This window comes from Apaloderma vittatum, unplaced genomic scaffold, assembly GCF_000703405.1.
Source record: "Apaloderma vittatum isolate BGI_N311 unplaced genomic scaffold, ASM70340v1 scaffold20599, whole genome shotgun sequence".
Classification (NCBI taxonomy): Eukaryota; Metazoa; Chordata; class Aves; order Trogoniformes; family Trogonidae; genus Apaloderma; species Apaloderma vittatum.
The window spans coordinates 11,212-36,275 of record NW_009737246.1 but is presented as its reverse complement, the minus strand read 5'-3'; the positions used below and the strand labels follow the sequence as shown (position 1 = coordinate 36,275).

At 36.7% G+C, this 25,064-nt stretch overlaps 1 protein-coding gene across 1 annotated transcript in view; it reads left to right on the top strand.

Annotated features, from left to right (window-relative positions):
• The window catches only part of LOC104279843 (myocyte-specific enhancer factor 2C-like), a gene marked incomplete at its 3' end in the record, with an annotated part of 57,977 nt that extends 42,154 nt beyond the window's left edge, over positions 1-15,823 (top strand). The window contains exons 2-3 of the mRNA XM_009877276.1: positions 3,696-3,893; positions 15,620-15,823. Coding sequence (XP_009875578.1) covers positions 3,840-3,893; positions 15,620-15,823 — 258 coding nt within the window. The remainder of the gene's footprint in view (positions 1-3,695; positions 3,894-15,619) is intronic.
• Positions 15,824-25,064: the final 9,241 nt, after the last annotated feature.

The following is a 25,064-nucleotide window of genomic DNA, read 5'->3' as shown; positions in this document are numbered from 1 at the left end:
GAGACAGGAGCGGTCAAGTGATCTGCTGCGTTTGTCCATTAGCTGTCTCAAGGCTCAGATCAATCTTCTGTCAGCGACCACTGCCGCTGCCAAATCATACAGTGAACAGAAGCCCGCCAAAAATGAAGTTCCTCTTTTTGTAAGCAGTCTGATTTTTTTTTCCTAAATGTTTGGCTTTGCAAAACAAAACAAAAAAAAACCCACAACCCTGAAAATTGTAACACCATTGCATGTAACTATATTGTTTTTTAAGTGCAATTTGTTTGTATGTGACCTTGTCATTAAGTTGGAAGGTTTCTTTTATGTGGAGAGTTACTTCAACAAAGCTTCTGGAATTATTTTAAGTTCTTTTTAGGTTCTCTTGCATAATTAAAGCCTCCACAGTACTGTTTGAGTTTTAGTGTACCTTCAACTTGTCTAGCTAGTGTGTTGTTTTACTGTTAGGGAAATAGCAGTCATATCAGGGATGCAGTTGTATCAGGAGAGCAGTTACATCAGGAAATACAATTAACAGGAACTCTAAATACTTCATGCTGCAATCCCGCAAGAAGTTCCAAAAAGTGTTGAGAACACTGGTGAAGTCCTAGAGCAGCCATGGGGATTCGTTGGTCTCCAGAGTTCTTTATATTCTGTTTGACCTGGACGTCACCAGCCTTTGAAGGTTATAGCCCTTCAATCAGATGTCTTGATTTACTCATCTGAATCGAATTGATCTGGAGTCAGTCTAGCTATCTGCTTTATATAAGTATGAATAAAATGAATAGAACTACAGGCAAGTATACAGGAAGAGTAGCACATGAAGTAATATGTATTGATATGTTTATACATGTAAGACAGCTACAGAGAATACCACAGCATTCCCGGTTTCCAGTAGCAGTAAAACTAGCTTTTTTTTTAAAGGAAATAAATTTGCTGAAACAATCTGAAAAGCTTTTATTTGAATTTAGACTGGTAAACAGAAAGCAAACAGGAGGGAGATTTTTTTCATACGTGCGAGAAAACACACTGCCTGTTGAAGAAAATTCATTTTCTTTGCAGATTGTTTGTTGGATACATATGACCTAACACGTTCTGTCTTCTCCTTCAGGTTCTCTCAGGTTCTATGATAATATCTAACAATCATTCTTGCTCCTTTTAAACTATATTTTACGGCACAACTATTTTTCCGCTTACAAAAAACCTAGTCTACTTAGTGGATTACCACAGGCGACAAAGAACAAAATTCTGCTCGTCAAGTATGGCATGAATTATTTTAAGACAATTTTGTGTAGATCACAGGAATTTCAAATGTTCTGACTTTAAACTCTCTGTAAAAGCTTTTGCTGTTCAAAAACTGGTCTTAAATGTGGAACTGATAAATGCGTGGGATGGATTCAACCTATGGCTCCTCCACTAAGATTTTTGTCCTTCCTGGTAGATTTTCTGAGTGCTCAGTGATTTTTATTTTTTTTTTACCCCTGAACTCACTCAGCATCTTGATCTGCAGAGCTGCTCTCATCCTTGTTACCCTGTTACTGCCGCTCTAATCTGTCCACCCTGACCTTCCACCTTGCAGTGAATAAGGGTTTAGGCAGCAGCGCGGGGCTGTAAGCCGGTAGTGCCACGGGCTCCAGCTGAATGAAAAGAAAGGAAGTTGTTCCATATGCATTTGCTGTGGATTAGTGTATTGGCTTACTGTTACAGAGAAAGCCTGTTAGGCTCCTCTGGGTCCTGCAATGTGCATGGGAAACACCATTTCTAACTTGCTCTTTGTATCAGAGGTAAGGCTATAGGAAAAACAGGAAAGAAACCCAGTCTGAGGAAATTTAAAGCCACTTCTAAAAATAGTCTGGGTTTGTTTGTCAACACTGCATATCAGATAAGACAGTCTCCTTGGATTGTTTGGGGAGAAAAAAAAAAAAAAAGTTGTATAAATACATTTAATCAATTTATTTCAAAGTTTTGGACTTATGTTTTCTGCTCTAAATATGACCAAGCGCCTCCGTGTCTTTTTAAGCACTGAGAATCTGAACTGTTTGCAAAGAAGTAAAAGGCAGCAGAAATATTTTACAGCCTTTACACTTTATTGTGTTGGCAATATGAATTGTTCTGTGTTCTGTGTTATGATAATGATTTAGGCATTTATAAATATGCCCAGCAAATAATATGAAAAGTCATTCATGTACAGAAAAGTAATAAGTATTCTACTTGAAAATTTGTTTTCCCCAGCAGAATAATTATATCATAGTGGCTAGTTAGAAAACTCAGACTGACTGCTTATTTGTTAACGTATTTTTTTCTTAGAGCAATAAAACACTTGACCAGCTCAAGGTTTAATGTATGCAAAGAAAATCAAGAGAGAATTGAAGATCAGAATGAGTCAGGTCTAGCTTTTCTACCTCAGTAGCTTTGAATCGAAGCCAAATAATGGATTAAATGGCCAGGACATCAGCTTAGTGTTACGTAACATATTGTGAGAATTTATCAGGTTGGCTGTGAGACTATGAGCTTAAAATAAATAAGGAAACACCAGCCTCTGTCTTAAAACTTCTGACTTTTTTTTTTTCCCAGGGCAATATTTTTAAGATGCTATGGATCTAACATAGAAAATTTAAAATACAATTTTAAATTAATCGTCAGGATTATTTTTTTCTCTTTTGTATTTAAAAGAACTCTCTGCTGTTCTGTTCAAAATATGTAATTATAAAAATACGGTAAATGGAGGTTGAAAAGGTAAACAAAATGCACTTTTTAATTTAGTACTGAACTGAACATAATTTCTGTATTTTCCTCTGTTTCTATCAAACCTTTTATTGCTACAAATACTTTGCATATGATAGAAATTAGTCTTGTGATTTATGACATTTTGTGAAATACGGAATGTGTACTGCAGTTTGTATTTTTATATTTTACATCTGTCCTTAGTTTTGCAATAGAACCAATATTGTAAAATTCAGGGAACTAGTATCAGTGACTTACTAAAACTTCTAAAATACTTTTCAAAAGATTCTTAAATTGTCAGCCATCCCTATTATTCTGTGCTATATAGCTTGTCTTTTGGTGCAGGAATTTTTATAAGGAAAAATTGCTAGTTATAAATCATTTGTCAGAACGTTTTAGAATTTACGTTGAAATGAAATGAGGGAAAATGCACTACTGTTTTCTTCAAGTATCTTGAGTAATACTTGCACTAATCTATATTCTTAAAGAATAAAGTTAAAAATTTTGTATTTAAAGTAGCTGACTTCTCTCATATATCATGTAATACTTTAATAAAGGTCCATCCTATTTGCATAATGAGGGACATTATCACCCCTGCTGTCAAAACACAAGATTGTTTTCCCTTCAGAAATGAATTAGCTGGCCTACTTAGCATACATAGGTATAGAAAGGTTCATTAACTCTCTGATTTAGGTAATTTTTCATATTAGAGCAGTGGCTGATATTTAAAACTAGGGGCACCTAATTCCGTTAGAGTTTTGGCAATGTGTGGTTCAGTCCTTTTCCTCATTTCTTGGCAGCTTTGTTCTTAAAAAAGAAGCCTTTGGATTAAATTATTATTCCTCTATGCGTTACTTATTTTATAGATGCAGTAAATTTTTATTATAATTCTTTTGTACCCTGAATTATAGCGAGGAAGCCTGATCAGCTCCATATAATGACTTTCAACTAGTTATCAGTTTTGTAATAACATCTGATTTCCTTTCTGTGTTTAGCAGGAACGGATGCAGGAGACTGTGAACTGAGTAGTGCAAGTGCTGAAGAAGGAGGTTTGTTTTGAGGAAACAGGAAAGAGGAAGAAAAGAGAAGGGAAAAATACATAATTTTAAGGAAGAAGGAGAGAAAAAAAAACGGGGACTATGGGGAGAAAAAAGATTCAGATTACAAGGATTATGGATGAACGTAACAGACAGGTGAGTGGCAAAAAATGCATTTGAACATCCTATTATATTTCTAAACTAACTTATAAGTGATTAAAAAGTTGATAACTTTGTGGACATATAAATTTACCTACAATTATGTATACATGCACACAGTTTCTGGAAGGCTATAAAAGAAAAAGGACTTTTTGGAGACACCGGGAAACTTCACACTCAAGTTTTTTTCAAGTTTAGTAACATATACAGTTCGGAATTTGTTACTTGAGGCCTTGGTTCCACAAAGACTGATGTGTATGCTCTGCTCCAGGCCCCCCTGCACTCGCTTTGACTTCAGTGTGTGATATAAATGGTTAAGCACATCTGCAAGTTGTTACAGGATACAGGCTTTTAGTATCGTATGTTGTGAACTATTATAATCTGAGTTTATTTGCAGGAGGGCTTGCATGTAGCTTCACAGATCTGAATTATTTACGTTTCTTTACGTTTGCAGTGCTTTTATTTTTACCTCCCTCATATAAAAATGGCACCACCTCTTAGAAAACCTCATCTTTTCCGGTCTGGATTTAGAAAAGATTTTGAGTAGCCTAACACATTCTAAAATCCGCATACAGTACTATTGGCATGTTGTAGTTATGAAACAAGGTCCCCGTTTCTGATGCTGTGGCTAAAAAGGTCCAGCAGGACTAGTTAATTGATTATTACCAGTGCTTCAGATAAAATGGCTGAGTAGCTCTCAGGTATTACCAGCATTCTCTCTGCTAGTTAAAATATGGTCCTAAATTACAGAAACTGCTTACCTGTTTTCAGAAGAATAAAATTCAACAATCAGCATCTTAAAATAAAATCAGTGAAAAGCTGCAGCTCTTTACATTTGACATAAATGGATGGATGTTTTGTTGAAGCTGGTGATTCACAAGTGTGAGAAACTCCCCAATAATATTATTTAGCATTACAGTTGTGTTCTTCATACATGTGGCTGCAATTTAGAAGTAATCTTCAGTAGGTCTTTTTTAAGAACTTGATGCTGAGTTACTATTAATGTAATAGTTCTATTCATTTGATTTATAAATTTCTTCACATATTCAGGTTGTTTTTTAAGAAGCTGTTCTTAGTCTTAAAGGATTTTATAAAGCCGTAAAAACTCAGCCTAGGCATAACAATGAATTACAATAGTTAAATATGCTTTCCAAGAATTTTAAAATTTTGTAGTGTTAGTAGTCACTTGTGTTTTCCATGGCAGAGAATCATGCATAAAGGGAAAATTATAATTATGATGGATACATTTCATGTTTTCCCAGAAGTTTGCCTGTTGCTGTGGACCAAGCCAGAACCAGTAATTCTGTCAATATAAAACCATCACCATATTTATTTTAGTTGTTCTATAGCTTGGAACTGAAATTGGATTTAAAATATTGAACTGAATTTATTATTAAATATTAAGACACTAGTGTTTCGAACTCTCCCATACTATCATGGTTTCTTTTTAAAGTGAACTTGAGTTATTCTGTGAATGATACTACAGATTTTTTGCCGTTATTGACGTTAGTTCATACAATAACTTCCGTGTCAACTTGTTTACTCAAATACAGGATTTACAGAGAACTTAATCTCCAATTTCATCAGAGATATCTTTCAAGAGTCTAAATTTCCATTCAGAAATGAAGACATCTCATCTTTCAAGTCATTCACAGTAGAGTTTCAAAATTTCTAGCTCTAGCTTTCCAAACTAATAATTATGAATAAAGCTATATCACTAGAATACTAACAACTGTAGTGTTAGTGCAAAAAGGGTTTATTTTGCTAGCATTTGGTAATATCCATCATATTGATTAGTCACTGTGAGGCAGACAGTATAGATTTATATTATTTTATCCTCCCCATAGTATAGTTGGCTTGATTCTGCTTTTCATTTCTATTAATACGTTGAAACATAATTTAGAAAGTGTTTCTGCTGGTTTTATCCTCTTTGCATTTAGTGCGCTGATTTAAAGCTCAGTGAAGCCAATGAAAAGATTTCTATTGATTCACTTAGACTGTGGGATCTGGCTTTTTAGTTGTAGCAATATGTATGTGATGAAATATAATTGGATTTCCACTAGGAGCTGATAGATCTTTTAACCATCTGTATGAGATGTACTCTTTCATCAGCCTGACTGTTTCTTGAAATATAATGCATCCCATGAGCTATTGCTGCTTCACTGAACCAGCGTCAGTTTGTTTTCTAACTTACCCACTTCCAGTGATCTTAAAACAGGAACTGGTTTATACTCCTATATTATGATTTTTTATTTGATGGCATAAATATATTTGAATTTACAGAAAGGATTAAAAGGTAGCACCAATTAAAAAAAGAAGTTTAAAAATTTTTAATTAATAAAATTGAGTTACCAGCTGAAGCACCATTCCACAAAGTTTATCTGTAGCTCCAGTTATCATGATACGGATGGAGACTGTTTTCTTTCCTTTTTTGCTACCTGACCGCAAAGATATTTGCAAGAACAGCAGCACAAAATCTGTTGACTTGAAACTGCCTTGCTGTTGCTTATGTCCGAACTCAGTGTGGTTTCACAATACAAGGCATGTTAGATGGGAATATGATATACATGGGTAGTGCATCCTCAGCACATAAATTCTCTTCAGTACAGCACACAAAAGGAAAAATGGGTGGAACTCCTATTGAACAAGGGGATATAGTAGTAGTTTCATTCTCCTGCCCTCTCCCAGTGCGAGGGCGAATCTGTCTGGATAGCAGAGTTTTTGCAAAAGTTGTTACAGACCGTGGAAGGTGATTTTTGTCCTTCCTTTTCCACTCATTTTCCCGGTGTCCTGACTAGCTATTTGTGTTAACCATTGAATGGACTGCTTGTTCTGCCAGCATCACAGCTGCTTCTTCCGCACTGCTGTGGTAGGAGACTCTCCTGCTCCTCACAGTGCTTGTAGGAGTGGATTGGGAAGGACAAAAATAGTGCTGACCCCCTTTCAAGAGGATTTCTTCTGAGCAAGGCTAGTTGGTTGGATTTGTGTACTTTAGTGACTGTACTGGTAATAAATCTAAATTGAAACTGGCCAGAGTCATACGTCTGGCTGCAAATCTCACAGAAATGTGCATTATGGGTTTGTGATCTGCACTTTTACAAAACCTATTTGAAACTTTGATATTTCGGGATAAATAAAACTACTGCAACCTAGACATTGCAGCCCCTGCACTGCGTAGGAGCAGTGTCGTTGACTTCAGTGTGTTCAGAATTCAGGCTTTTAACTAGGAGGAGCCATTAATTTAACGTTTTTTCTTGTGAGCGGCCAGTTGGCTGTATTTTCATGGTTACTGTGTGGTGGCAAAGGTGGCAGGGAGGCTTGAATTTTCTGTGAGTGATCACAAACGGCTGTGAAAACTTCAGAAAAGCCAATCCGAAAAATTCCCTTTCACTCTGCTTTTAGCCACAGGGGGAAGAAGTATGAGTAACTGCCAGGCCTAGAGTAAATATGTATTTATTTGTGCAATTTAGTTACCATCATGACACTAAATGAAAATGAAAACTCTCAAGAGAATCCTGTTATTAGCAGCCAATGTGACCAGAGACTTTCTTTTTATTACTTGACATGGAATAATATAGCCTTCATAAATGTGGAATGAATCTCTGGTGCTCTTGCTCAGGCTCATGAGACCATGGTAGCTTGTCAACAGCCCATCTGAGTAGACCTCATACATGGTATGAAAACTGCACCACCAATGGGACCAATAGCTAAAAATATGAGCACTGACATCTGATGTTGGAAGCTCCTGACCTCTACAAATTCTCTGTGCAGAAATATCAATGGGCAGACTGGAGATGGCTGCTGTGAGGAATTCCAGGTTGTTTGAAAAAAAAAAAAAAGAGGAAAGTAATTTGCAAAAGTATGGGAGGACTTTGTTTTTGTGTGGTTTCTTAAGTGAAAAAAATTATTCAGCTAGCTCTGTTATGGTTGACACATAAAGGAAAAAATGCATTCATTCTGATCAGGAAGGTCCTTGTATTTTTTCAATTTGTTTTTCATAAGTTTGAAATATTCTGTAAGTTTTAATGAGGGCCTTTTGTGGTCTACTGTAGACTGGGAGCACCTGAAACTCTCTTTGCAGCAGTCCAGGCAGGGCAGCCCAGACCTAAAATAAATAGGTGTAATGACGTAAATGATATTGTATTACTGTTATACAAGGTCACTTACAAAATATCTCATTAAATCCATGGTCTGTGAGCTAAATCCAGAGGTCCATTGACCCAGCAAAGAGGGCATATTTACCCAATGACATTCTGGTATTGAGTCTGGAACACCTTCTTGGTTTTAGTCCACTATTTTTTCTAGTTAGTATTAAGAAATATCAGGTCTTAATAGCAATCCAACATCTTTTATCCCTTCTATCATCTTGTTCATTAGTTCCGCGAGTTTTTCCCTGCTTCTGAGGCATACTGTTGTCAGATTCACAGTCAAAATTGAGCTGAGTTTAGGTAATGATTCTGCATACTGTTTTAAACATCTCCTTCAATTTGTGATGAGCTGCTGGGATCTTAAGTGTTATTAAGTACTATTGGAAGTGTACACTTCAGTATTACAGAGCTTAAATAGTAAGACAACCTTTTTAAAGTATCACAGCTGTGTAATTCTATGGGGTACACAAGAGTAAAAAACACTTGCTGTCCAACTTTTTCATGCATTGACTTTTCTTTGATTCCAGCCTATCTGTAAAGCAATAAGCTTACTGCAGTTATCAGCTCAATAGAGAACAAATTAAAGCAGATAAGTAAAGTGAGGTTATGGGGCAGGGGAAGAATATCCTGGAGGGAAATGACCATTTGCAGGAAGACCTAGATTTGTTCTACTGACTTCGATACCTAATGCTGCTAGTTTCAAAACTAATTTCAGCTTCATGTGTCTATTTTTATCTGTGTTTCAGCTCTGTTTAGAAGGAAAGAGTAAGAGGCTGTCGGCTGAATCAGAAACTCCCCTGTAGAAGGAAAGAAGAGCCTTACATATTAGTGATAATGAGCATAAGTTAGATAGAAAAGTTTTTGCCACCGATTTTGTGATATTTTGAGCCTTCCCTCATGGGGTGTATTAATTTTATCCAAGATCTGAGAATTTATGACTTTTTTCCCCCCAGGGAAATGTTTTCATATGAAAACATAAGTGCTTAACTATGGAACGATGCATCGTTCTGTTCAATGAACCTTTGTCTGGAACATCACATGTTTTTTATCTTTTACATATTTGAATTCCCTCTCTTACTTGCATTAAATTGCACACAGTAAGATACATACTTGGTTCTTCCTTTCAGAGGTAAACTCAGGTTTCTGTAAGCAAAGAATACACCCCAAGTTTTCATGACTCCTAAACTGTAGTGGTCTGTACACCTCTGGCAGCATTTTTCACGTTATTCCAGACTACCTGAGAAGTAAAGTTTTAAGAGAGCTGCCGAACTGAACAGTTAATTTCCAGAATGCACTATCTTTAAGGCTAAGTGTGCTTGAATTACAAATGTCTGTTCTGAGCTTAATTTAGAGTGAATTAGCATAAGGTAAATATTTAGGTGAAATTACTTTTAATTTGAAATGTGAGCAAGAAGCTTAAGTAAAGGAGAGTGCATTAGTGAATGAGGCATCTGCCAGCACAGCAGAGCTGAAAACCAGCTCAGACACAGGCACAGCCTTGCTTGTCTTGCAAGGAATGGTTTGGAAAGCCCTGGGGGAGAAAGAGCTGGAGGTGGGAAGCAGAACCGAAGCCATTGTGGAGAGGAAGAAGTTACACTCTTCCTGTTATGACAGGAAATGCAGACAAATGTGCTTCCTGACCATTTGCTCAGCAGGGAATGAAATATTCTTTGACCTTTACCTTATGAACATTTTAGTAGCACAGAACTAGTAAACATGTTTTTTACCCTAAACATCTATTTGTACCTGCCAGAACTGGTGATAGCTTACCAAAAAATAGAGTTGGTTTTCTTGTATATTGTAATAGCTACTGTGTTTTTGATAGAGATTATGTTGTTTTGCTGAAATATGTATGTATCTGTACATCTACATATCATGTACTTAATCTTATCTCCCTGATTCAACAAAAGGAAATGAAGTATCCGAGATTAACCGTTACTATTCTTGCATCCCTATCTGGTTTTAGATCATAATTTGTAAGTTAAAGTGGGAAGCATATTGATACTGCCTAACCTACTAATTTCTAAGTTGCTCTATCATCTGTTAATTAAAACATCTTCCAATTATCCCTCCTCTCTTTACTTACAAAGAATAAATTCGCATAAGAGATCCACCATCATGTGTTGGATTTGGGCAGTCTGAATAATATCACTATTTTAAGTATTCGGTCTGTTATTTATGCACTAGTATACTGAAAACAGGTCGTAACATGCAAATACAAACCCTTCTTTTTTATAAGGATTAATCATGAACATTTTACTTGTTATAGCTATAATTTTAGGGCATCCTGCTTAGAACTCCTCTTTATCTGGGCTATTCAGCAAGTCGTAGCTCAATATGCTTGAGGCTTTCTGGGACAATAGCTCTTCTACCAGCCTCAATCACTGCTCTCTTATCCCTGTAAGTTATGCTGGAGGGTTACAAGAACATAGAAGCAGGCTGCTGAAGGTCCTTCACTGCTCTTTAAAGGGTCTTTCATTTAATATGGCATTCCCAGCTATTGCATAAAGGAAGGTTTGTCTAGAGCGAATCCTGTGCTGGTGCTGCTTCCCAGTCCCACTGAGGGTAACTGTAAAGACTGTTGCAGCCAGGCCCCTTCATATGACAAACAGATCTAAACAAAAAGCAGATAGGAGGAAGGGGAAGAGAAAATATGACAAAAGCTGTTGCCTCTCTGACAGGATTTCTACATATGACAGGATTAGGGTGCCAAGAAGTGACATTTTAGTCAAGAACCCATTGGTTTACACGTAACCAACTTGACTTTATTATGTTTGAAGTTAGGTAGATTGCTCATGTGTACCTCCTGTTTGTCACATACATCGTGCCTACCATTCTTTCTCTCATCCCTCTGTCGGAAATTTAGACATTCCAGATGAAATAAGGACAAACAGAACAGTATTTCTTCTTGACCAGGCAGTGCCTGTGTCAGGTACTTCTGCATCAGTGATCCCTGTTTTTTCACTAGTCACTCATACATATTTAATGGCAGGAAATGTATATGGGAAGGATTATGTGCAAATTCCTCATTTCTCTCATTTTCCTATGTCAGCAGCTATATATCTTTATAATCAGGATTGGAAGAAGTAAGGGGAACAGTGATATTTGGCCACTGGCTGGACTGAATTGCTTGAAAGATCACAGCACTACTATTTTGGAAACATAAAATGTTAGCACATATGCCATGACTGTTAGTGACAAATACAGAGTGCTGCAATGGCTCAGCCTCTCAGAGTGTGGGAGATGTCAGAAAAAGCACTAGGAGGACCTGAATCAAGAATAAAAGTAAAATAGTCCCAAACTAAAAAAATACAGAAAGAAACAAAGAATACACTGTGACAAAAGATAGTGTATCCAGAAGGTGTGTTTATGGCTGTTTCTGTTCCTTCACTGATGTCTTCACATGTATAAGAGGCACATTGTTGTTACAAAGTTGGCTAAATAAGGGATACTACAACTGGCCAGTATCACCATTTACACACACACATATTGAAATTTTAAATTTCAATGCATTGAAGAATTTATGCTCTCAACCAAGCAACATTGCTTTTATGAATGAAGAGCTCATTGAGAGGTGTTTCCATAGCATTGAAGAGAGCCAGAGTTGAAGTGGAAAAACGTCCTTTTAACAATCCTCTTTTGTCAATGACTTTCCTGTACCACATATGGTGGGTTTCATCTTTAGTTAGAATTTAATCCAAAAATGCATAAAAATCTCACCTTGATTTATATTAAGGAAGTTGGGAGCTGGCTACTTCACTGTAGCTGGACCTTTTTTCTTGGTGTGTTTTTTTTTGTGTGTGTGTGTGTGTTTTAGTTTCCCCAGTACTTGAAGGCAGAATCTGATTTGTTCACAGCTTGTAAAGTCATCAGCATTTATGCTTCTTCATAGACAAAAATACTGCAGGTTTTAGTAACCTACCTTCTTGATACCACCATTTCTGTTTTGAGGGCAGTTTGGGTCTTAATTTATTTTTTAAATAACCTCTAAGTAAATAAAATAGCCACAGGGCTAAGACAAATGTGATAGACTGGTGGGTTTTCAGACAATATGAAGGGATGGAATTGGGTTATTTTTTTTATATGTTTCAGAGGTAAGTGTTGTACTTTCTGCAGACTGTTCTTTTTGCAATACATATAAAACTATGCATAAAAGTGCTTCAGAAAAGTATTTAGAAACTGTCAGTGTTTCAAACCTTAATGCTTCATATACACATGCTTAAAAAGGTTTTAAAGACATTGAAAGCTTGCCTCTTATCTATTCCACTTCCCCCATTCACTCCACTTTGATTCTCCCCAGTTATCACACTGCCATTATAAAATATTATATCGCCAAAAAGAGAAGGACTTCCTAAATTGCCTGTCATTCTTCCAAAGTGGAAATTTGTGAACTGAAAAACACCTACAAATTAGTAGTGGTTTATACAGCAGGGATACTGAATCACGTCTTGGCTATTTTTGTCAGGAAAGTTATTTCATTGTTGCTGCTGAAAAAAGTTAAGTATTGAACAGGTGTTGAAATGCACGCACTTTATTGGACATCCGTTTTTAAATATTTTGAATTGTCTCTTTGTGTGTATGTGTTTCTTTCAGTCTCATTAGTGTTCTGTATGTGAAAAATGTCATATAACATTGTCTATTGTTACAAGACACTATAATGGACAACAACTTTGAATACAGTACATGATAATAGGAGTATGTGACCATCTGGATTTTTTTCTTCTGTAGCTGCAGCTACTCAAAAGCTCATTCTTGTGCAGATTGTGTCTCTCTTCTTCATTCCCAGCAATAAGTCAGTTCAAGTGTAGTCAGAGCTTCTTAAAGATAGATTGCACACTGCCTTCCACCTGTGCAAAAGAAACCAAATGTTTTAAATAATTTATGCTATTTTTTTATCAGTCAGCAAAATTTCTGCAATACTAGAATATTTATTAGATACTTTTAGTTTGGATGAGTACGGTTAAATAACCGTTGGTTAACAGATTAAGATGCAAAAAAGTTAAGTAACAAAGGTGCTGTTTACTTATATCGCTCACGGAAATATTTTGTATTTGTGTAAAGAGAAGTATGTATAAAGAAAGAATGCAAAAGCATAATTTCTTTTTAAATTGCTTTAAGAGTATTCTTAATCTTTTCCGTAGTTTCCTTTCACTATACATTTGAAAATTCAAGTTCTCCCTGCTATGCACTATTGTAAAAGCGTGATAAATTTACATATATATGTAAAGATAAACTACACTGAATGGCATATTCAAAAAGTGGCAGGAAACATCTCATAGTTTTAGAAAATGTTATAAAGATCAAGGAGTTAAAATCAAATCAAATGCAAAGCAATTAAGATTGTGTTTTAAAGAGAGAAATAAATATCTAGCAGATTTGTTGTTCCTTTTTCCACTTTCCACAAAAAGGAACTAACCAGTATCATTTTGGTGATAAGTGTTATGAAATTAGTATATGCTGTGCAGCACAGTTGTGTGGTTATTCTAGATGTTCAGGAGCACCTAACCGTAAACACAAACAGTGGCTTTAAAGATATTTCTGTACTGGAGCGTACTTTGATGGTAAAAAGCTGTAACATGCTAAATTCTGAGGTTTCTGTGCAACAGAAACCATACTGTACAGAGACACTCCACCTACAGCACTGTGGTGAAAACGTTGATTGAAGGGCATTTTAGATGCAGAAAAATATGTTGAGCTAGTACATTTTATTTTCTGTACATTTGGCTTTTTCTAAAGCATGCTTCTATACATATATGGGTTTCAACAAATGCATTGCAATTTTCTGTAATCAGAGTAAACATCAAAGGAGTGCTCAAAAGACTAGTTTTCCAGAAGTTGAATGAAGTTTTGTTACCTATCTTGTTATTCATTGCAAATATCACAAACCATTGAGACAGGCAAATTTAGAAACAGCTTATTATTAATTATGCATACCAGTGAGACCAGTGCTGTGGAAAGTGCGTTTTTAAAATGCTTGAATCATATTTAGTGGTGATCTATCTTTTCTTAACAGAACATTGACAGAGGCTAAGGAGACTGAAATGACAATAGCAGGAATAACATTCAGTATACATTCGGGAGAATAAATGTTCATAGTATTGGCACAGAGCCTCATCTTTCTGAGATGAACTAGCAAATAGGGATTAGCGATACTTAAATGTCATGTTTTCCATGGCCTGACGTGCTGGGATTTTAAGGTAGTCTGGGGTCACCGTTGGCATTAACTTGCATTAGGAGTGTTACAAGATAAAACAGCAGCCATGTGAACCACGTACAGACACATCTTCTTGCCTCAGTGTTAAAGTGCAGAGGTGCTGCTGCTTATGGGTATTAAGGAATGGTAGCAACAAGTGCCAGGATTAGGCAGACCTATAAACTCGGTTGAGTGCCTGTCCTTGACTTATCAAATGCCTTGACTGGATGTTAAAATTTATAAGCAATAGGCTTAGCAAAACTGTATTTTCACCTTAAAAATTCTTCAAAAAGAGATGTAAAAAAGAATCACGGTCATTGTATACAGTTAATGGAAATTGCTTATAGGAAGAACCAGAGAAAAATTCAGCCATACAATTAGCTTTAAACAGCTCATTGTAGTTGCTTATTCGGAGTCACATTTCTTACTGGAACTTGTAAGTTAGCATAGAAAAGAAGAGAAGAGAAGAGAAAAGAATAAAAAAATCCCTCTATTTGATATGCAGGTCTTTCGTTGTCAAAACATTCCCTATGGAAAATTATAGATTTGTACCAAATATTTTTCTTACTGCCTAGGTTTTGCATGATGTCAGAGCATTAGCTGGCCTACTGAGACCTTAAAAGCACATTCCTATTTTATTTACTATATAATATGACCCAAAGTCTTTTGTACTAAAAAATGCCAGTTCATATTTCTCAGCATCCAATTCGAAATGAAATGAAGTATGCTACATCTGTGTTTAGAAAATAACTTATTTCAGAGGTGGTACTTGTTGCTTACTAGCTGTTGCTTGTTCTTCATTTCTCACGAGTTTTTGACTTTTTTAAAACTATGTATTTCTTCAAAACTATTGCATGTTTACATCAACAATACATCTCTTCTATACAGCTTAAATGCTGTATGAAATAATTTCTTCACTAATAATCTAGCAGGAGATGTAGGGCATGGAATCAAAGTCAGTCACTACCAAAAATAAGAATTAACTGCTAGTAGTTAAACTCTTTTCAGCTGCAAATCTGAGATGAAGTTTTAAAATGTTGATCAGAAAGATGTGTGCACTATACAGAAAATATGAATTTTAAAAATACAGAGAAAGAAGCAGTACCAACAATTCATACTACTACTTAATGAAAATGTCTCATGCGTTTTACCCATACCTCAGGTTTTCTGAAGTGAGAACTGTGTGTATTTCCTTACCTACATAATGTGCATATATAATTATACTCTATTTTGGAACTATACATTTATGCATTTTTCTTCTGAATGTGTTCAATTCAAAGGCTATAGCAGTTGCACATTACTTCAAAAAAAAAAACCAAGAAAAAGGACAATGAAAACCAGCTTGGAGATTTTTGAAGGACCTTTTTTATTTTTTTTTCCAGGTGACTTTTACGAAGAGGAAATTTGGGTTAATGAAGAAGGCTTATGAGCTGAGTGTTCTGTGTGACTGTGAGATTGCTCTGATCATCTTCAACAGCACCAACAAACTGTTCCAGTATGCCAGCACTGATATGGACAAGGTGTTGCTGAAATACACTGAGTACAACGAGCCGCATGAGAGTCGAACGAATTCGGATATTGTTGAGGTAAGATTTTGTGCTCTGCAAGGAATATTTTTTCACTTTACTCTGAGATGAATCATAGAATCATTCAGGTTGGAAAAGACCCTTGGGATCATCGAGTCCAACCACTGACCCTACACTACAAGTTCGCCCCTAAACCATATCACCCAACATCAAATCTAAACGACACTTGAACACATCCAGGGATGGCGACTCAACCACCTCCCTAGGCAGCCTGTTCCAGGGTCTGACCACTCTTTCTGTGAAGAATTTCTTCCTAATGTCCAGCCTAAACTTGCCCTGTTGCAACTTGCAACCATTCCCCCTGGTTCTGTCCCTAATTGCCTGTGAGAAGAGACCAGCACCAACCTCTCTACAATGTCCTTTCAGGTAGTTGTAGAGAGTGATGAGGTCTCCCCTCAGCCTCCTCTTCTTCAAACTCAACAGCCCCAGCTCCTTCAATTGTTCTTCATAAGATTCATTCTCCAGGCCCTTGACCAGCCTCACTGCCCTCCTCTGCACTCATTCCAGCACCTCCAGATCTTTCTTGTATTGAGGTGCCCAAAACTGGACACAACACTCAAGGTGTGGCCCCACCAGAGCTCAGTGCAGGGGACAATCCCCTCCCTACGCCTGCTGGTCACACTGTTTCTAATACAAACCAGGATGCCATTGGCCTTCCTGCCCACCCAGGCACATCCTGCCGGCTCATTTTCACCTCCTTGTCAATTAGAAGGTGCTCAAATGTCCTGAGAGCTGCAGAACATACCTGGAGGTGACGTAGTGGCAGGAGAGCAGAACAGGTACATTGGTAGTTTAGTTTGCAGGCTGGAGATGGTGCACGAGAGACTGGAGGGAATCTGTGTCTTTTATGAGCCCCAAGTTCTACCCTCCTGAGTCTTACACACTCCGCAGAAATCCGCGATGGGATCTCTGGCTCCCTGCCATCCCGCTTCCTGTGCTGCTTTGTCCCTTTGTCCTGTCAGTCTTCTCCATGCCTTCACCACCGTCCACCAACTAAATCTCCCCCTTGTCTCCTAGCTGCTCGCAGTGACATGCTCTCCAGAAAATACTGTATGTCTTGTGTCCTCACTCCACAAGTTATAATGTCGCCCTGTCCAGGAGGAACTGAAAAATACCTTGTAAAAGATGTGGAGGAAAAAGATTTAGAATAACCTCACACAAAATGCTGTTTCCATAATATAATAACAGTAGTATCAAAGCAATACTATCCAAATGCTAGAGACACCCTGTAATAATTTTTTTTAAAAAACCCTAAGTACAGCAAATTTTATTTACAGTTACTGAAAACTATTGAGATTTAAAATTTTCAATTTTAAGCTTCTAATATTTGCAGAAAAATCAGTTTACTTTGTAATCACATTAGGATTCAAGCTATGCAAAAATGGAGCTTTCAATTTTGTCCTAATGTTATTTTGTCCTAATAACAAAACAATCTGAGTGATAGCTAAAAAATTGGTTATTTGACTTGTGCAACTGCTGTTTGCAAGTCACATAAGTGATGAGTCATCTAACGGTATAATTTTTAAAGTATTGGAATTGTGAGGTCCATAATTCTGAACAACTTGGCCTATACACTTAAACTACATCAGACCTCTTTAAAGGTTTTAGTTTCAGATTTTTAAATAGTCTGGCTGCTGTCTAAAATGAGGCTTTGGTGATTTTGGAATCTTCACCTGGGTTAGTCATGTATTGGAGTCTAGCAGTGAAAGAATGTAAGTGTATTAATTACACATAAAATATGTTTGATGAAGTAAAAATACTGTATAATAGACAGCATTTCTACAAGATGCCACAGTCACATATATTTACAAAGACTGTAACCCAGGAAAATATATATAGCACTTTTCTGTCTGTCCTTATATCAATGTATAGGATGATGCCGGTTTGCTTCCTTCATAATCTCCCAGCAAATTTTCTCCTTCATTAGGAGAGGATAAGGTTCTGACAGCAGAACAAAAATTTATGTGAGTTAAGACTAAGAGGAAAGTACATAATTTCTTCCTCCTCTCCACCATCTCTCTTCCTCTTACTTCAAATCTCCTATATAGACATGAAGCCTTTCCTGTCACCTAGCTCTGGTAAGCCCATGTCCTGTCCAGCAGAATTCAAATTCTGTCCTCAAAATAATGCCCTGTCCTCTTTTGGTGGCAAAAAGCCAGAGTATTCTTAGCAGGAAAAGTTTCCTGTGATATCTTTACTTCTTCCTGCAGGCTTTCTTGTGGGAATAGATGCATAAGCCAGTAGTTAGGGATTTATTACTTGCTTCACAGTGAATGAATACTTTTAGTCATGAGGACTATGTTTTTTCAAGAAACACAAGTGAAATTGCAAATAGTATCTATTTTGTTGTAACTCTGAGATTTTTAGAAAGACCAGCCTCTGCACTAGCAAAGTCCCTTTGTAAGGACTGACAGGCAATTTTGCATGCAGATTTGTAATTTTTTGGGCTATACTCAAAATTTGGTGGCCATCCCTTTTCACTTATCTGAAAGGAGCCAGATAAAAGTAGATAACTGAAATAAACATTATTTAAATTAAGCAATCAAAAAATAGACAGAAAAGGCCAAATGAAGCGCGGCTTTGTAGTTTTTCCGCATGTTCTATTAGCTCTGAGTTTGGTGGTTTGACTGTTTTGCTGCCACATTTTTCAGCATTCTGCCTCTAATGCAAAAAAACTTAAGCCACACCAATTCCAGCACAGTTTCAGGATCAGAGGAGTACTTGCACGAGGTGTACGTTTTGAGCAAGGGTTTCATAGTGTCGTGCCTTTACTGAGAAATGGCTTAACTCTTAGTGTAGTTTGGATATATTTATAGGTACAGGAAATAAATCTGCCACACATTTAAATATTTAAATTGATCAGTTAAACTGATGACATTACACGTATTTTCCTTGTAAGGAGTCCATTTTTTATTTTTGCTTTTAGACAGCAAAATTCAGACAGATTTCACACTTACAAGTTTTTAATCTTGTTCTTCCAGAGCAATCAACTACAGCTGTAAATCAGGCAGTATTATTAAATCTGATAATTTTCAATTAAATGACTCTTCAATAACTATATTTCAGTTGAAGAAAAGGGCATAGCTGTGCTCACAGATTTCAGCATAGTATTAGAGAAATAAAACTTTTTTAGGTAGACTTATAAAAATTTGAAATATAACTGTCAACCGTATAAAGCTCTTTAATTTAGAATCTAATTTCTGTTCACATTCAGCATGATATTAACTGTTTAGTTACTTTTTGGTTGTGGTAGAGATAGAACTGTGTTCTCAGTCATTACAATATGGTATAACTTCTCTGAACAGCCTATATTCAAAGAAAATCTAAAGAATATTCTCTAATATGTAGATAATTGCTTTTAAGTGAAACCACTGGTATTCAAATGGAAAAATTACATGAATTTTCATGGAGGTCTGGCTAAAGCTGTTAGTTTTATTAAGCAATTTTTTTCAGTCTAATTACTGGGATTAATTATGTTTAGCATTTCTGAAGGAATGACTCTCCGGGCCATAATCTGTTATTTGAAGTAGCAGAAGACACCAAGTGTCATACATCTAACAAACATTACATTGTTTTCCAAGGAAAAAAAAATTGACGTTCATATTAATACTTGTATTACTGCAAGTCAAGCAATTTTGTACTACCCAGCTTATAGGTATATGATCCGTTCACATATGTCATAATATAAACTGGAGTGGCTAATAGTAAGAGAATTGTAAAATTCAGTTACTGTTATTATCTGAGCTCTCTTGCTTTAATTACTTAAACAAATAGCTTATACTTTCTTTACACGTGTAGTAATTTTGTTTATATATAATAAATATAACTGAGATAGACCATTCCAGTTGCCCCATTCAAAATGAGTTATTTAACATGAAGTTCGGTATATCTGAGTTCTTTAAATCACAAACGTTGTCTAACAGGTTATTGTGTTTCAGTTATTACCCAGTAAATATGCTTACAACATCCACAGGTAATTAAAAGTCAATGTGTACTCGCGAAGGAGAAAACATTTACATTCAGCACTCAAGTTTATCCATTTTAAGCAACAGTGACAATTATTGTGAGTCTTGCCAAAGTGTGTGTGGAAGCTTTATGATATGCATTAGTTCTGCAAAAAAAAAAAAGAAAAAGAAAAAGAAAATATTCATTCTGGGGCTTCTGTTTAGAGTTAACTGGATTCTTAAAACTGAAGCCTTTATGTCGTTAGCCACCAAACCACTCTCACCACAGTTGTTCATTCAGTTTTGCTTCAGTTAAAAAGTGCATGTTGGTGGCGGGATATAGTAGCTTATTTTAGGGAATAGCAGAACCTGAGCAGAGTTCTTTTGACCATGAAGAAAAAAAGATTAATTTAATCTTTTTGCTAACTTCCAACCGCTATATGCAAATACCAACAACAATATATTCAGCAGCTGAGATTTAAAATCCTGTGATATAATTACTAGAAGACTTATAATTCCCTGCTTGAAAATGGGACTACATTTTCCCTCGTTAGAAAATTCTTGTGGCATTTGGTGCAGAGTATTTGGTACAGAAGCAGTCTTTTTACTACTAGAGTTCCAATCTGTCCCTAGAACTTTGTCAATAGATCTAGTTCCTATCTGCTCTATCAGAAGAAACTTACCTTGTGTTTGTTATTTAATATTACCCGCACAGTTGTATACGGCAAGGCAATAATTCTTTTTTTATGAGGAAGAGTAAAAGTCAGAGTTATACAACAAACAAGTACATGCATTATGTATTTTTTTGCGCTTATTTAAAATGAGGCCATTTCTGTAAAACAGAAGTGGACATAACACAACTTATTTCGGTGATCTTTCACCACCGCATGGGTCTGAATCCAGTGCCAAAGCACTGTAAAGCCGGCAGCTTAGGAGCTCAGGAAGGACATCGCCCTTAGATCGTAGGGGGAATATTTCAGAGTATCAATAAGGGGAAATTTTTTGCATCTGGGCTGTGCATGTACTTCACAACCCCAACCATATTACAGAAATCTACCGTCATTCTTCAGCTAAGCCATCAAGCCTTTTCTGATTTAAAGTGAAACTTCCTGCCTGTTTTCTCTCTCGCTGCCCCTTCTCCCTTGTCACTTCTTTCATGCTGAAGCTTCAGCTACTGTCTCAGACCTCTAGTGAGTATTCACTAAGTCCTGGTTTTGATTCTGTTTCTTAGATACTGAGTATAATACACTGATCGTTGCTCTGTGTGTGCATAAATCATTCCTCCACAAATCACTACATCTTTCGGCTCTTTTTAAGCCCACAATCCATCGGTTTCTTTGACCATGGTGTTCTTACTATCCCTCTTTCTCCAACTGACCTCTATTCCTCTGCTGCTTGTGGTTACTGTGTTTAACTCAGGTTCTTCTACCAGCTAAGGCCTGTCCAACATATCCCATTTCCTATTTTCTGGCCAACATACATCCACCTCCTTGGTCCCCCTTTGCCATGCCACTGTTCACTGGTAGATAAAAAAAAGAGGAACAACACAAACTTCTTCCATTTTTCTCTTTCCTAACTGAAGTTCTATGTTATTAAAGCCAATCACCCACAAAATCTTCTCTGAATTTTATAAAGTTCACTTAAAACTGGTACTTTGCATGTGTGCACACACATCTGTCTGGTCTTTCCAGCTGTCTTTAATCTACCAAGAAACTCTTCCACGACCTCAGTGTCTTTACCTTTTCTCACATATCTCTCTTGCTATCTGCCTTCACTTCTATCTTTTACTGGCACCTGGCTTCAACTGTTGCTTTTTTATTTCTCTTTTTTTTTCTTTGTTTTTACACTGTGAAGAAGTTCAGAGTCCTTGACATAGGCTTTTACATAGAGGAAGATGTCACGTCGTACTATACATTGTCACATCCTTCTGCTTCAATAAAACCTTGTCCTCATTTGGCTTCTCAGCTGTACTTTGTCTTAACTCTATGGGTGTTTTTTTCACCTAAATATTTATCAAGCATACTGTGCCCTTTTTCCATCTCTCCACTCAACTCTTGCAATTTTGCTGTATTCTAATGCACACTAACAGGTCCTACCTCAAAGTATTTGCAGCCCTTCTTTAGACATCGCACAGTAAGAACAGGTAGTAAAATAAGGTGATGATTCTCCATGTAAGATACACCGATCCTGTTTCCATCAAGTAATATTTATACCTCTTGTTCCAAGGACCATCTTTTTTGCCATTTCTGAGCATCTTCTCATCCTCAGATCCATCCTTCTTAATCTCTAGCTAGTGGCACTCCAGTTCCGTCTTTCTGTCCTTGAGAGTCATTAAGCTGTGCTCTCCTTTGTCTCATCTCACCAGCTGCTTCTTCAGTCTGCACATTAGGGACCACTTTTCCATTACACTTCATGCCATCCATGCGTTTTTCCTTCTCCAATCTCGCAGAAATGCGGTAAATTTGGAGAAACTCTCACTGGGTCAATTCTTGCTTTTAGTGGTAGTGAAGACTTCATCAAGAATTAACTTGAGCTGCTGTAGGAGATTAATTATCCTAGGACCACTGCAATGATCACAGCAAGAAAGATGAGTGCCATTTGCAGCAGTATTTTCCCCTAAGGGAAAGAAGTGTGCTTGTGGACATGTGAATTTCTCCCTGCAGAGGATGCAGAGGCACACAGAGACATCTTGACTGGCCATAATGTTAAGGTGGTGGGGAACAAAATTATACCAAGCCCTATAGGGCAGTAGATTTCAGAATTTTTTTCTTGTGTGTGTGTTATTGCTTGTTTAAAAAACTTAAAAAATGTGTGTAATGAAAACACTCAACTCCACAGTTTTGAAAAAGAACTCACTTGAACTGAAAATGGATTGCTTTTAGTTTGACCAGCAACAGAGTGCTAATGTATGCATGAAATACTACTAAATCTCCAACAGACTTGAGGGGCTTAAGACTTGAAACTTAGAACGAGTTTATCACGTGGGAAGGTTGGAGAATGGGTGATGAGAATGGCCCTCAGGCAGCACAAGGTGTGTGCATGTGACATCCTACATGGGCAACATGTTGTGGCCAAGAGGAATGCCACAGTCCTGTTTGGCTTATGGACTTACTGAACGTTACCCCATAGGTTCTTACAGGTGTGCTATGGGTCCTATAGCATGGGTAGGATTAGTCACCTGGTGTGGAAGTTCAGAATGAGATGAAGAGGAAAAAATAAAATTCCTTCTGTCAATTATTTCTAAAGGTCACAGAGCTAATGACTAGCTGGGAGGTTAATTAGATTCTGAAAGCCTCTTCATATCAATTAAGACTCTTATCTGTATATTTGTAGTAAATAAGCCCATATAACTCTCTAAATGTGCTCCTTTTAGGAAAAGGCAAATGTTGTAGCTTGTTTAATGTGATAAGTGTATTTTCTTCTCTTGTCATCATAACATAATACTGCATATAAACAAGCTGAGAAGTACACATCATGTCAGTTCTTCAGCTGTTGAAACCAGGGGAATTATTTCAGCTACCATGAGCTAAAGATCTGGGACAGTATAGAAAGTAAGCCTGTATGTAAGAAAGGTTATTCAGGGTGATCTAAAGACAGTACATTCTATTGGATACTGCCCTGGACTAGGACTCATGAGACTTGAATTTTATTAATAGCTTTGCCAAATACTGTTGTGTGACCTTGGACAAGTCACATTTCCTCCTAATGCTTCAGTTTCCCTACCCATAAAATGGGATAGCGTTATTGATTTCCTTTGTAAATTGGTTGAAGACCAGCTTGTTAAAAAACCAGCCACTGTTACCAGTTTCCATAGGCCAGGAGATGATTGGACAGGGTCAACTGGCCAAAGAATTTATTTGGATGATGAATTAGTCTTTTTAAATGCTTGTTTCTTGTTTCATTTTTAGTAAATGTGAGCCAAACCATTATTGCTAACCTCATGTGTGACAAAATCATGGGATTGACTTCCAGATCTTCAGCATTTATCTAATATTCTTTGTTTGTTTGCCTTCTGAATTTTGAGCCTTTGAAAAATGTGTTTGTAACCTAAGATCCTTGTGTGAGGTTTTTTCTATGCTTTTCCTAACCATGATTAGTACAAAAAAGTCTTGGAGAGGAAAATATCTCATTTTGAAAAATACTAAAAACCTCTCCACCTCATCAATCTTTATTTCAGTTTTTCAAGTGATTAATTTAGAAATGCATCTTTTTTTAAATAAACACTGATTTTCTTACCTAATATTAATATTACTACTTTGATTTAAGCTTTGGGTAAATATTAGCTATTACAAGACCACAACAAAAGCTTCAAGGCTGTGGAAGGCAATTCTATTGTGTCCAAAGCAGTCCCTCAATGGGACTGCTGTTCCAGCCAGTGGGACTATCCAAATTAGTCCCTCTACTACATCCACTAGATAGCAATTTATTCCCTTCCTCCCACTTACCCACATGAGATTTTTACTCTTGATCATTCCATCCACAGGCTATCACTTGAGCTCTCTGTGATAACTCTGCAGCATTCTGTTGCAACTCTGCAGCATTCTGTTGCAGCGTCTAATAAGTGATAGACTTTTGATGCTGTGCAGCCTAGAAGAAGAAAGGTAGAGGGTCAAGTGTTGACACAGTTATTTGTTTTTCTAATATATTTCAAATTAATCCAGTATGTCAAAAACGCAGCTAAGGGAAAGTTGTTTCATTTTGCTTTCTCTCTCAAAAAAAAAAAAAACAACCCACAAAAAAACCCCAACAAACCGCAAACAAGGATTTGATATGAAACAGAGTTTGTATCCATAACTTATCTCAAATGAAATTGAAGTAGCTCACCAGCCTGTTTTCTATGCCTGGAAGAAGAGAACAGGGACGGAGAAAACTCAAATGGATATAAAGCTAGTTAACTCTGAAGCATATGGTAGAGCAAAAACTGCTTTTGCATATATTTTGAGGCAGCTCTGGACCTCCTGATTTTTACTTATAGAGAACCAGTTCTTGTTATTGGTCATGTCCCCACATTATTCTTCTGTTATTCTTTTGTTCTTAATAATCATTTTTAAAATACTTTAATAACTTCGGAAGTGTTTATGGTGGGTTCTTGTAAAAATGCTATGATGACAAAAGTGAAAAATATGTGCAAAAATGTGTTTCAAACTCTCTTCGTAGTCCTTTGTGAAACTGGGAACTTATATCCATTTCTTAGAGCAAAGTCTATTTCACAGATCACTGTTTCTTTCTCCAAAACATGATATATCTGGCTGAGAAGCTGGAAAAATCTTACATGTCTGTGTAACATTCTTATAACT